General features: G+C 43.9%; 1 protein-coding gene across 2 annotated transcripts; it reads right to left on the bottom strand.

The window, feature by feature from the left end:
- Window positions 1-1,001: 1,001 nt before the first annotated feature.
- Window positions 1,002-4,900, bottom strand: LOC143419438 (dnaJ homolog subfamily C member 28-like). 2 transcript variants are annotated; one of them, XM_076886171.1, is made up of 2 exons: window positions 4,819-4,900; window positions 1,002-3,506 (listed from the first exon to the last, which is right to left on the bottom strand). In XM_076886171.1, exon 2 carries the CDS (start codon window positions 3,491-3,493, stop codon window positions 2,342-2,344), a length of 1,152 nt encoding a protein of 383 aa, XP_076742286.1. In that variant the 5' UTR covers window positions 3,494-3,506; window positions 4,819-4,900; the 3' UTR covers window positions 1,002-2,341. The 2 variants fall into 2 exon arrangements, with proteins under 2 accessions (XP_076742286.1, XP_076742282.1); XM_076886167.1 differs by having other exon boundaries at window positions 1,003-3,506; window positions 4,749-4,858.
- Window positions 4,901-13,432: the final 8,532 nt, after the last annotated feature.

The raw sequence follows: 13,432 nt of genomic DNA, 5'->3' as shown, positions 1-13,432 counted from the left end.
TCACGTTCGGTATCATGCTCAGCTACATCCGCTCAAAGAAGCTGGAGAGCTCTCACGACCCGTACCACCAGTACATCGCCCACGACTGGAACGCGACCACGGCGCCGTCCAGGGCCGTCGCTCAGGCTCTGCGCAGGGTGGCCACGGGTGATGGAGCGGGCAGCAAGGAGCCCGTCATCATCTGCAATCCTGCGACGCAGGAGCAGCTGACGGACTAAACGAAGACAATCAATGACTCAAATAATTTAAATTGCAACACTCTCCACATTTAATTTAATCACATTAACCAAAAGTTACAGTGTCGGGTTTGCATTTCAGTGATTTCACAGAAATAACTCCAACAGTTACTCACACTTTGCACTCTGATTCTGATTTCTTTTAAACTTTTATCTGACAGGAAACACCTGCAGCTCTGAGCTGGGCTCTGATTGGCTGAGCACTAAACAAACAAATGAAAGTCTGGATCAATCTATCAGCTCTGTAGTTTAATGCAACAAACAAGGACATGGTGGCGGTGTAGGGCTGCCACGATTAGTCGACTAGTCACGATTACGTCGACTATTAAAATCGTCGACGACTAATTTAATAGTCGACGCGTCGTTTGAAGCTTTGTAAGATCCCAAAAGACGCAGGAATAAGTAGCAGGATTTAAGAGTGTAATAATGGACTGAAACAGAAGATGGCAGCACTGCATGTACAAGGATGCCAGCTGCCGTTAAACTCCGACGAAGAAGAAGCAGCTGTGTCCCAGAATTCATAGCGCGGCCCAGCTTAGTTTCCAACAATGGCGGCAGCTAGTTAGTTTTAATATTACTCTTATTATTCTTTCTGGGTCACAAAATAAACGTTTAACATATTTTCAGGCGAGAATGTAGCTGTGTAAACCTCAAATATCGGCTCAGTTTATCAAGACACCGCATATTTTCAAAAGCGCTCCGACGTTTTCGGAGACGTCTGTTACCCACTAGCTTGATAGCGAGCCGGGGGCTAGGTCACTAGAGCCGTGAGAACACCGGACTCCCGGCAGATCGTTTTCAAACCCACCGCCATCTTTCACTACTCAGGTTAAACATGATATATGAGTCACTTAGATAACTTAACAATGTTATTGTTTGGCTTTTTTTAGTATTTTATTTGTTCCTGAGTAAATCTGTTTGTCTGAGATTAAAGTTATAGTTTTTACACAGCTGAATAAACGTCAAGCAGACAGCTGATCATCAGAAGTGTGAGATGCTCGAGAATTTACTCCGGTGTCCTGTTATATTTTAGATAGCAAGGAGTTTATTAAACTTCACCGAAACAATCTGCAAATGTCATTAAAATTTAATAAACTATCATCTTGTCTTTATTTTTAGTTAGCACAGACCTTAAACACTTAAAGCTGTAAGCTAATGATAGTTATATAAGAGCAGATGCTGCTGGTGCAATAAGCTGTACGTTTTACGTCCAATGGATGATGATCTGATTAGTCGACTAATCGCAAAAATAATCGGTGACTAGTCGACTATCAAAATAATCGTTTGTGGCAGCCCTATTGTGGTACACAATCCAACCACTTACACTTTGTTACGGATACCCCGACTTCTGGACATCTACAGAAACCAAGGACCACAATCCACAGTGATGAGCCTTTATTAAAGTTTGAAACCACAAGTTTCCCTACATCACCTTACATACCACCTATCTTTTAGCTATTAGCTATACCAGGTGTCCACCACCTTTGGACTGGAAGATGCTTTCACCTCCTTACCATGAGGAGGGAAAAGCATCAAGTCGAGAGCGGACCGTTTAATCTTTTTGTTACTGAGCTGGAGGAAGCTGGGCACTTAACTCATTCACTGCCATTGACGTCTATAGCCGTCAATTGCAGTGAATGAGTCAATGGGTTTAACTCATTCACTGCCAATGGCTGGCAGTGAATGAGTTAAAGTACTCATGGTGAACTTTTTAATTCAGAAACAGTTTAAAATCCTTCAAACCAAAGTATCTGATTGGTCAGTGAATGAGGGTTTTTATGTTCTGTTTTTCCCAGTATAACCAGTATAACCACGACCTGATGTGACGTTCTACCTGAAGATGCTTTGTACTTCAGGCCTCTGAACAGAAATCTATGGGAAACCATCCAACAGCAAAGCTGATGTTAGAAACATAACTTCCAGGGAAAATTAAAGATTTTAAATGCTTTTTTGGGGCAGAGTCAGCTGATTTGACACATGCAGTGTTTATGTCCTGGTGACCACTGAAATTACTGTAAGAATTGAATAACTCAGATGTAGCTTCAGTGCCTTCGGGCAGACCTTGGGTGCTGGTTAAATTAAAAAACATAATTGTTGTTGTTTTTTTATCGGAGCAAATTCTGCATCCACGACACGAGTCCGTGTTTTCTGTTCTTCGTCATCGCTGCGGCGTTGGCTCGTTTCTTCTCCTCCTTCCTCCTCTCGCGCTCCCTCTCTCTCTCCGTTTGCTGCTGCAGTCGGCGTTGGCGAGCTCCTTTCACGGCACACTCGATCTCTCGGGACAAACTGAAGTGAACCATCTGCATGCTGAGCATCGGCACGATCAGGTTATAATTGTCTACCAGCTTGTTCAGTTTGACTAGCTCCTCCTCCACTGACGCACACAGCTCCTCCCACTCCCGGCTTTCTCTGGGAGTCACGGGGTCACTGAGCCGGGCCTGCCCGTCCAGCAGCCTGTTTCGGATCTGAGTGGTGGCCTCTCTGATGTCGCGCTGCGTGACAACCCAAGGGGGCTGGTAACCGTTGTCTACGAGGATGCGGTTCAGGTTGTGGGTCATGGGGTCGGCGTAGGGATTGTGCTCAAACTTGTTGAGGGGTTTTCCGGCGCCGCTCAGGTTCCTGAAGTCTCCGCGGGCCATCGACTCCTGAATCAGATCCTCCACGAGCCGCTCCACTGCCTGGGTGATCTTGATTTTGCGGCTACGCTGGCGCATGTCTCGTTCCACCAGCGCCCCCTCGCCTGCCGCCGCCCTCTCGTGCTCCTGCTGTCGGTAGTTTAAAACCTGCTTGGATGCCCGGTCGACACGAATCTGACGGTACTGACGCTCACGCTGGCTGGGCGTGCCTGTGCCCACGCCCTCGTAGCTGAGGTAGTGTCTGTGCTGGAGTGCTGCACCTCTGGACTTATCCTCATCTTCAGCTTCAGCTTCCTTCTCTCCGCTCAGCTGCTTGACTTTGCTCTGATGCGCCAGCACGGCACGGTACGCCTCCTCGACCCGAGCAAACAGCACCGCGTCTGCAGTTGGCACCCCTGAGTCAGGGTGGTAGAGCTTGGCGAGACGCAGGTAGGCCTCTTTCACCTGCACAGGACTGCTGCTGCCCTCGTCAGGCAGCTGCAGAAGCCGGTAGCTCTCCCGCAGGCTGCGGCTGATTCGAGGACCAGAGCTCAGCGATCGGACCGACTGAGACCAGATGAGCAGAAGGCGTCCATGATAGCAGTCGCCGCAGGAAACCAGGAGGCGGAGAGTGAAACTCATCTCCAGCACACTCCTGCTGACACAGAAGGTTCAGTTACACGTTGAGCATGTTGTGGCTGTGTACTGTCACCAGGGTTCAGAGTGAAGAATAATGAGGGCTACTGCTGTTAAGAATAATAAGTCATAATAATTTAGATTTGTAAAGCACCTTTCAAGAAACTCAGAGACACTTTACAAAAGAACTCTAGAAGCTGAAAGTGTTGTTGAAAAAGTGAGTTTTAAATAATTACCTAAAAATGCCAATCGATTCAAATCAGTAAGAACTATTTAATTAATAATGATATAATTCAATTAGTTCAATTCAATTAAAAAACTCATTTATTTCTGCATATATTTGGATTTGGGTTACATGGCTGACGCTATGTTTCAGTGATTTGGTGCTTGTTCACCTGGATCACCACCTTGTCTGGAGCAGATCTACAGGTTATGGTGATGCACATGAGAAACAAATGAACCACCTTTGTAACACTGACAACCGAGCTAAACGCTGACGTTACCTGGATGAGCCACAATCCTGCTTCATATTTCAGACTTCTGGTGAGGCAATGAGTTACTCAGTTATAGATGCGTTTTTACCCAAACACAAGCCTGCCACAAACGTCGAGAGTCTACATGGAGTTTGTTTCAAAGCCGCACTTCACTAATGTTTGTGAACAAGATCTTTACTGTGTCTGAAAACAGCTGTAACAGGAAATAACATCACAGCTTCACCTGAAAGAAGGGCTCGATGCTGCGTTTATTGCATTGGTTGTATGAGTTTATTTTATTAAGATTGTCTATTTAAATCTGGCAGAAAGGCCACATATGCAGAAATGATACAGTGAAACTGACGGATGTTGGATGATACCACCCTAAACGAGGCCATTCATATAACTCTAACATACTTTATACAATATACATGCATAAATACAAAGAGTGCTGTAAAACTTCCTAACTCTGCATATATTCATAATTAAACAAAGACAGCATGCACTGGTCTTAGCACTTCCACTGCAGCCTCTGAATCCTTATAACAGTGTTGGAGGTGTTAACCAGAACGGGAGGTCCTCACAAGTGAGCACAAAATGCAAATTAGCCGTTATTTAATAGTTTAGAGCAGCTCGAAGTCTTCTGTCAGCCAACAGCTGAGATCAGTGTGCGGAGGAGGAGAGGCTACCAGCCAGAATGACTGCTAGCTGCTGTTTTACAACTAACATCGAGTTAATGGAGACTGATTTAAAACATTTAGACCCCAAAACTGAACGTAAAACCAGACCTGTTTATTCACCAGAACACGTTATAACACTGCATGACCCACGGCCTCGCACAGAGAGAAGACAGGTCACCTGTTTGTTGTTAGCAGTGGATCTTCTTCTTCTTCTGCTTCCTCAAAGGTTGCGATATCTCTGGATTCACCTGCGATAGCGCCCTCTGTCGACCCAGAGACGACCAGCAGCGCCTTCGTGTTATTGTACAGTAAGTGGCTGCAGTTCAGCCAGCGGCCAGCAGGGGGACACTTCTCTATGAAAGGCTGTAGAACTAAACGACCTGCTCTGCTTTAAGAAAAAAAAAAAACACTTACGCACTATAATGTGTCAGAATTAAAATGCATTTATTTTTAATTACAGTGAAGCATTCTATCAAAAACATGATGAAATTTATCAAACGAATAAAGTTAACCCAATAAATTGAGTTCAAATTCAAGTTCAAATTTTATTTGTCACATACACAGTCATACACGATATGCACAATATGCAGTGAAATGCTTACACAACTGCTCGTGACCTAAAGAAAAAAGAAAAGGTTATGAATAAGATAGGAAATAAATATGAAAATTAAAAAGGGTAAATTTAACTAGGAAGGAATAAAATTGGGTTTGGATAGTCCCCTTATGTTTCCTGTTCTTAGTTGTTAAACATTATGTGCTACATTTCTGCTTCTCGTTGCTGCTCCAGCAAACCACAGGTCTTCCTGTCCAATGACAAACAATTAGTAAATGAAGACACACACTGCATATGATTTACAATATCTTTAACGAGTTACAACCAGAAAGAAGAAATATACGTCTGGTTAGTTTGTGAATGCATATCTGAGAATGTGATGTGGAGCTTTTTACTGAAAGTTAATGAAAAAGCCTATTATTTCAATTCTGTTTCTGCAGCTGCTGTTTTGGGGAGTGAAAATGTTGATTAAAAGGAGACATCAGATTTGAGGATCAGCCCCAAATAACAGTGCCAAAAGAGGCCAAGGGGCACCGCTATAGGCACTTTTTTTTTTACAAACCTTAAAATAAACCCCAGAAAGATCAGAGAGAGCGAGAGAGAGAGCTAGATGGAACTAGTTTCTCACACTGAGAAAAAATACGTTGCATTAAACCACAGACAAGCTCCTGCTCACGCAGCAAGAATGATTTACCAGGTGGACAAATTTGAGATGAGTCCTCAAAGGTAAGCAAGGATTAAGTCACTTTTTAACTAATGTAATTGAGAATAGTTTATAATTATAAGTTATATAAAGAGCTGCTGGTTTTTAGGTTCATGTTAAGTCAGAGCATGAGTGTTCTTGTGTTCTTGCATTGCTGATGTTATTGGGATATAATTATAAATGAAAGATCGACCGATGAGGCTTTTTTATCCACTGTAACTTTGTGTAGTTTCACTCACTCCTCACCTTCTCTGTTGTTGTTTTTCATGTGGAGAGCATGTTTTAATTAATAATTAGAGCAGAGTACATTACAAATACAAATATTTTTGGTTTCTTGCTGCTTGGTTACCACACGGTCAGAGGTCAGGTTGTTTTAGTGACAGTCCATTTGAGAGGAAGCAGCCCTCATCTTTCATTTAGTTGAAGCTTTGTGCCGATGAACAGAAGCAGACTTTCTGGGGCCTGCTTTTCAGACTAGGATACAAAATGTGATGGAAGAAAACTATATTAAGGTCAGACGTGCTTATGCCATGGCTAATGCATGCATTCTAGACTGAGAAAAAGTTTTCACAAATATTTTACATAAATTATGGGGAGCATATGAATTCTGATAGATTTCAGCAGGTACTGTGCCACTGATGCTCTGGTTTGTCATTAAGGACGTTATAAGAAGGATGAGACTTGATCTCAAGTTCATCAGAATCAGAATCAGAAGACTTTATTTATCCCCAAGGGGCAATTAACAAACAACCGTGCAGCATACGTTGAAGATAAGGACATAGGAGTGAAATAATAAATACACAGAATATACAGTTTTAAAATGAAAGTGACTAAAGGTGAATAAATAATTGTAAGTGACTAAAAATGAATAAAGTGTCAGTAGAATAAGAAGACTGTAGTTTATGTTTCTGTTGTGGGAAATGTTCTTATCGGCTGGAGTTAAAAAGCAGAGTGGCTTTGGGGACAAAGGTGGCGCTCCTCCTCCTCTCAGTCCTGCAGGAAATGCAGCAGAGGCGTCGCCCAGAGGGGAGCCATTGAAATGCAGGGTGAAGAATGTGAGAGGGGTCGTTGAGGATTTTGGCTGCCTGTCTTTGGGCCTGTTGGCTGAAAACCTGCCAGAGTTCTGACAGGCAGGCCGATGAGATGAGCCGCGTGGAAGTAATAAAGGAGGATCCAAACGCAGGCACTTGTAAAGGTGTGAGGGTGGTTTATTAAACACAAAATAAAAATGGACAAGTGGCAAACGGAGGAAGGACTAAACTATACTGGGAACAAACTGACTACTGAACACGAACCTGAACGAGAGCGAGCAGAGGCAGACGACGGTTGACAGCATGGAAAAAACCACATGCATAAGACATGATGGATACACAGACAGACCAGCAACCACAATGACAGAAGATGCGACTTAAATACACACAGAGAAACAAAGGGAGATTACACACAGGTGGGAGTAATTAACGAGACGAGACATGGGAGGTAAAACTGAACACACATGAGACGCAGACCTTCACAATAAAACAGGAAACAAGAAAACACTACACAAAGACGCAGACTCGACACTGAGAGACAGACAGAATATAACACATGGAACCTGAACTAAACTAAACGTGAGACACAACCGAAGAACAAATCCTTTAACATGAATAAACAGAAACATAGAATTCAAATAATTAACCAACAATTCACAAAGGTAACAAAACAATCATTCAAGAATAAACCAAAACATAATGAACTCAAAATGCTGGGTCGAACCGACCCAGAACCGTGACAGATGATTTTAGAGCACAGTGATGCCGTGTGCTGCAGTCTGTTCCTGTACAGCAGGTGATGGAGAAGGTCATGATGCTTTCCAGGAAGGCATAGTAGAAAGTCATCATGATGGCTGTGCTGACTCCAAAGGAGTTTAGTTTCCTAAGGAGGTGTAGCCGTTGGTGGCACCTCCTGAGAATCTCCTCTGTGTTGGCAGAGAATTTCAGACTTCTCTATTCCAGATACATACTCATCCAGTTTCTGTTTCACAAGTGTCCAGTCAGATACTAATGACTGCTGAAAAGGCAATTTATTCTTTCTCCAGGCAGCAGTACCAAACCTGTGCTCCATGTACCATAGCTACAGCAGCCATGCAGGTAAATAGAAACATTTCATTCATTATGGGCAAGAGTGTGTTTTCAGTCAGTGTGAGGGACCACGCAGCCAAGGCATAGAGGACACAGGAAAAAAATGTATTCAAAAAGGGTTTTCTTTATTTTACCCTCAAAAAGGTTCAAAAGACAAAATTCAAAAAACATAATTAGCAGGCCCAGAAAAGAGGTCAACTAAATATAACTCTACAAAAAGTCATTTCCAGAAACTTAGACAAACAAAGTGGAAACAACTTAACCCACAAACTGGCCTAATTACAAATATATAAGAGGGTAGCTTTTATAGTGGTTTGGCCAACCCATTTACCCACAATAGGGGGAAAACAAAAACACACTAATATTAACTAAGCACAGAATAACATAAGTAAACCTAAAACACCCCTGTTCCTGCTAAGCAGGCATTTTGTTCTCACAGGCTGTGTCCCAATTCAGGGTCTTGAAGTACGCATTTCAAGTGCGATTACGTCACCGCCACGCGACGACGGCTGTCCCAATTCGAAGTGTACTTCAAATGCATACTCCAAATGCGCCGTCGATTTCCCCAAATATCAAGTGTGGTCCGGTGCACGCTTCGTGGTCCCATATATCCCACAATTCATAGCGCGGCAGTGGGTGTGGATAATTTTGCTGCAAAATACGGCAGAAGGGAGCGGCCGAAGAGTGAACTGTCAAAAGTACTGAACATCATGTCACTTATTTATGTGCGAATGTTTAATAACGAAGAACATTAAAACATTACTGTTCCCACATGTCGGCAAAGTTGTGTGACATCACTAATGTCACATTAGTGATGTTTGTACTTTCAGCGTTAACATGGTTTTAAAGCCTCTACTTCTAAATATATATATAGTCGACCTTAATCTTACAGAGAATCTGATGATTTTGTGGATAATTAAAGTCAGTCATATATCCACAAACACAACAAGCTGAAAGTCAGTGATGCTGCTCGGTTTGCAGTCCTGAATATCACGGCACAAGCAGGATTCACTGCACTGTTAATGTGAGCTGTGTTATATTGCTGCCTCTGTTCGGTGGTGTCGAGCCAAACGCACTTTAACGTGTGTTTGAACGAGCTGACGGTTCACTCGTTAAGCCGAAAGAAAGATGCTTTAATCACAGCAGTCACACATGTGTCCACTGCACCATCTGGGACTCTTCTTGTTTACACTCGTAATAACACAAACACTAAATCCTGCTTCTCTGGTGCTGTTGTGTAGCAGTGTGTACACCTGAGACTGCCACCTGTCTGTCTGTCCTGCACTCTCTCTCTGTTTCTTTCTCTCTGATTGTGGAATAAAAGTATGAACATGTGTTTATAAGTTACACTTGTGTTTGAATCCTGCAGCTTATCACACATTTGATTTCCATGTGTGACGACTGCAAGTGTCCAGAGTGAGGACAGACTGAGGGACCCACTGCTGCACATCATCTGTGAGGCTTTGCAGCCCTGATGATCCACCAGGACAAACTCAGCAGTGTGTGAGGAAGAGGAGGAGGAAGAGCCAGCAGCAGCTGACAGATGGAGAGAATAGACAGACTGTTCCCTGTTTGTGAAGGACTGCTAGGAAAGTTTAAAAGAACTGTCTGTGCTGAATCAGTCTTATTAGGTAATGTTCAAATAATGTGATCATCCCAGTGTTTTCAGTGTGGGAGAAAGTACTCAGAGTACTCAGGGCCTTCAAGTTACACACTATGAAAGGTGGTACATACCGTGCAGGGGCACACTGAACAAGTTTAATGTTCAGACACCTAAAGTCTGTATCAGCAGCAGGATGGAACTAAAATAAATGTTGGTTTCAGTTCTATGAAGCTTTGAGTATTTTGGATCAGCAGCTGCTGTGTTTTTTGCATCATATTGCTGTAATTGTTTATATGCTTTATATATTCTGAGCTAAGTTGATCTATAGTGTTACATCATATTCTATAAGGATGTTATGTGTTTGTAGACTTTCTGCCCAGTTTGACCCATTTAGCAGAAGTCAGCTTGTTTAAGGCTCTGATATCTATTCTGTATGACTTAAAGCAGTTATGACATGGTCTGATTTTCTCACCCAATAAAGGAATATTTCATATATCAGTCTACTCTTCATTCTATCAGACACACTTATCACAGCTCCTACATTTTCCTTTTTACACATATATGTAAGCATTGAGCCAAATGTAGTAATGCCAACAAATTAAAAGAACAAGATTTGTCTCTTATGCATAATACATCTATATATACACTGTCAAAGATACTTGTCTTTGAGTGAAGATTTAAGGTGATAGGAAATATAAGTAACTGCAACTTGAATCTTTGAGCCAGAGTTCAAGCTCACTGCTGTAATATAATTAAAAAAAAACAAAACACCCAGCACGCCCCTGCGGGCGGTTTATCCTTCAAGCTCGGGTCCTCTACCAGAGGCCTGGGAGCTTGAGGGTCCTGCGCAGTATCTTAGCTGTTCCCAGGACTTCGCTCTTCTGGACAGAGATCTCCGATGTTATTCCCGGGATCTGCTGGAGCCACTCGCCTAGCTTGGGAGTCACCGCACCTAGTGCTCCGATTACCACGGGGACCACCATTACCTTCACCCTCCACATCCTCTCGAGCTCTTCTCTGAGCCCTTGGTATTTCTCCAGCTTCTCGTGTTCCTTCTTCCTGATATTGCTGTCATTCGGAACCGCTACATCGATCACTACGGCCGTCTTCTTCTGTTTGTCTACCACCACTATGTCCGGTTGGTTAGCCACCACCATTTTGTCCGTCTGTATCTGGAAGTCCCACAGGATCTTAGCTCGGTCATTCTCCACCACCCTTGGGGGCATCTCCCATTTTGACCTCGGGACTTCCAGGTTATACTCGGCACAGATGTTCCTGTACACTATGCCGGCCACTTGGTTATGGCGTTCCATGTATGCCTTGCCTGCTAGCATCTTGCACCCTGCTGTTATGTGCTGGATTGTCTCTGGGGCATCTTTACACAGCCTGCACCTGGGGTCTTGCCTGGTGTGATAGACCCCAGCCTCTATGGATCTTGTGCTCAGAGCTTGTTCTTGTGCTGCCATGATTAGTGCCTCTGTGCTGTCTTTCAGTCCAGCTTTGTCCAGCCACTGGTAGGATTTCTGGATATCAGCCACCTCCTCTATCTGCCGGTGGTACATACCGTGCAGGGGCCTGTCCTTCCATGATGGTTCCTCGTCTCTCTTGGGTTTCTGCTGCCTGAGGTATTCACTGAGCACTCGGTCAGTTGGGGCCATCTTCCCAATGTATTCTTGGATGTTCCTTGTCTCATCCTGGACTGTGGTGCTTACACTCACCAGTCCCCGGCCCCCTTCCTTCCGCTTAGCGTACAGCCTCAGGGTGCTGGACTTGGGGTGAAACCCTCCATGCATGGTAAGGAGCTTTCTTGTCTTTATGTCAGTGGCTTCTATCTCCTCCTTTGGCCAGCCTATTACCCCAGCAGGGTACCTGATCACGGGCAGGGCGTACGTGTTGATGGCCCGGATCTTGTTCTTACCATTCAGCTGACTCCTCAGGACTTGCCTGACCCTCTGCAGGTACTTGGTGGTTGCAGCTTTTCTAGCGGCCTCTTCATGGTTCCCATTCGCCTGCGGGATCCCCAGGTACTTGTAACTGTCCTCTATGTCTGCAATGTTGCCTTCTGGTAGTTCAATCCCCTCAGTTCTGACTACCTTCCCTCTCTTTGTTACCATCCGACTACACTTCTCCAGTCCGAACGACATCCAATGTCATTGCTGTATAGCCTGGTGGTGTGGATCAGTGAATCGATGTCTCGTTCACTCTTGGCATACAGCTTGATGTCATCCATGTACAGGAGGTGGCTGACAACTGCTCCGTTCCGTAGTCGGTATCCGTAGCCAGTCTTGTTAATGATCTCACTGAGGGGGTTCAGGCCTATGCAGAACAGCAGTGGGGACAGAGCATCTCCTTGGTAGATCCCGCACTTGATGGTGACTTGTGCTATGGGCTTGGAGTTGGCCTCTAGTGTTGTACGCCACATCCCCATTGAGTTCCTGATGAAGGCTCTTAGGGTCCCATTGATCTTGTACAATTCTAGGCATTCCAGTATCCAGCTGTGGGGCATTGAGTCATAATAATTGTAATCAATCCAGGCAGTGCACAGGTTGGTCAGTCTGGCTGACTGTTCTGTCTACCAGTAGCTGGTGTTTTGCGCCTCTGGTATTCTTGCCAATTCCTTTCTGTGTCCCGCTCATGTATTGACCCATGTGCCTGTTCATCTTAGCCGATATGATGCCTGACAGGAGCTTCCATGTAGTACTGAGGCAGGTTATTGGTCGGTAGTTGGAGGGGACCGGTCCCTTCTTGGGGTCCTTGGGGATCAGGACCGTCCGGCCTTCAGTTAGCCATTCCGGGTGTCTCTCTTTAACTAGCAGCTGGTTCATTTGTGCTGCCAGACGCTCGTGGAGTGCAGTCAGCTTCTTCAGCCAGTAGGCGTGAACCATGTCGGGCCCTGGTGCTGTCCAACTCTTCATACTGGAGACCCTTTTCTCTCTCTCTCTTATTGTTCCCTTGCCACTGAGAGTACACCTTTGCTGGTTCTGTGGAGAACAGCTGGTTTATTCTCTTGCCTTCTATCTCTCTGGTGTACCTCCTCAAGCGGCTGGCCAAGGCTGTGAGTCTTTGCTTGGCAGTTTCCAAGGCCTCAGGTATGGACAGCTGTGTATATGTCCACAGCTGCTATACATATGTATATGTATATATACATATATATATATGTATATATACATATATATATATATATATATATATATATATATATATATATATATATATATATATATACACATCTGACAATACTATAATATTGTCCATATTATATTTACATTACACAGTGAGATGATTTTAGTCTCATGAACAGCATTAACTAATTGTTATTTACTAACTAATCTTAAATGACTGTTCAGCACAGAAATGAAGCCCAACAACCATGCTTTACAGTCCTGTGGTTTCAGCCTCAGATACTCAACTAATCAAAGTGATGTCATGACCAACAAAACATTTTTCTCCTTCATTTCTGTCAAACAATGCTGTATGTAACGTGTCTTGCAGTTAGTATCATGGTTGCTAGGCAACCTGAACAGCGCAACGAAGGCTAGACCGTCCCATTTCACAAGCCTCTCACTTCAGCACTTCTCGTACTTATAGTACGCACCGTACGTAGTGCGCGTACTTCAAGCGTGCAGACCCTGAATTGGGACACAGCCACAGTCCTCACTTGCACCTTTTGCCCAGACAGGAAACAGCCACCGCCCAAAACAGGAAAGTCAAAGAAAGAGAAACATAATTAATATAACAGAAAACATTTTTAGAAAAACCACACAATGCTATTATGCGCATCATAATATCAGTGTTAGGTTTAAATAAAATGAT

The sequence above is a fragment of the Maylandia zebra genome, linkage group LG1 (assembly GCF_041146795.1).
Source record: "Maylandia zebra isolate NMK-2024a linkage group LG1, Mzebra_GT3a, whole genome shotgun sequence".
Classification (NCBI taxonomy): domain Eukaryota; kingdom Metazoa; phylum Chordata; class Actinopteri; order Cichliformes; family Cichlidae; genus Maylandia; species Maylandia zebra.
This window is presented reverse-complemented; position numbering and strand designations above follow the sequence as displayed.

What these genes read in the sequence shown, in the direction of transcription:
- LOC143419438 (XM_076886171.1), bottom strand. Translation starts at nt 3,493, where the DNA reads ATGAGTTTCACTCTCCGCCTCCTGGTTTCCTGCGGCGACTGCTATCAT.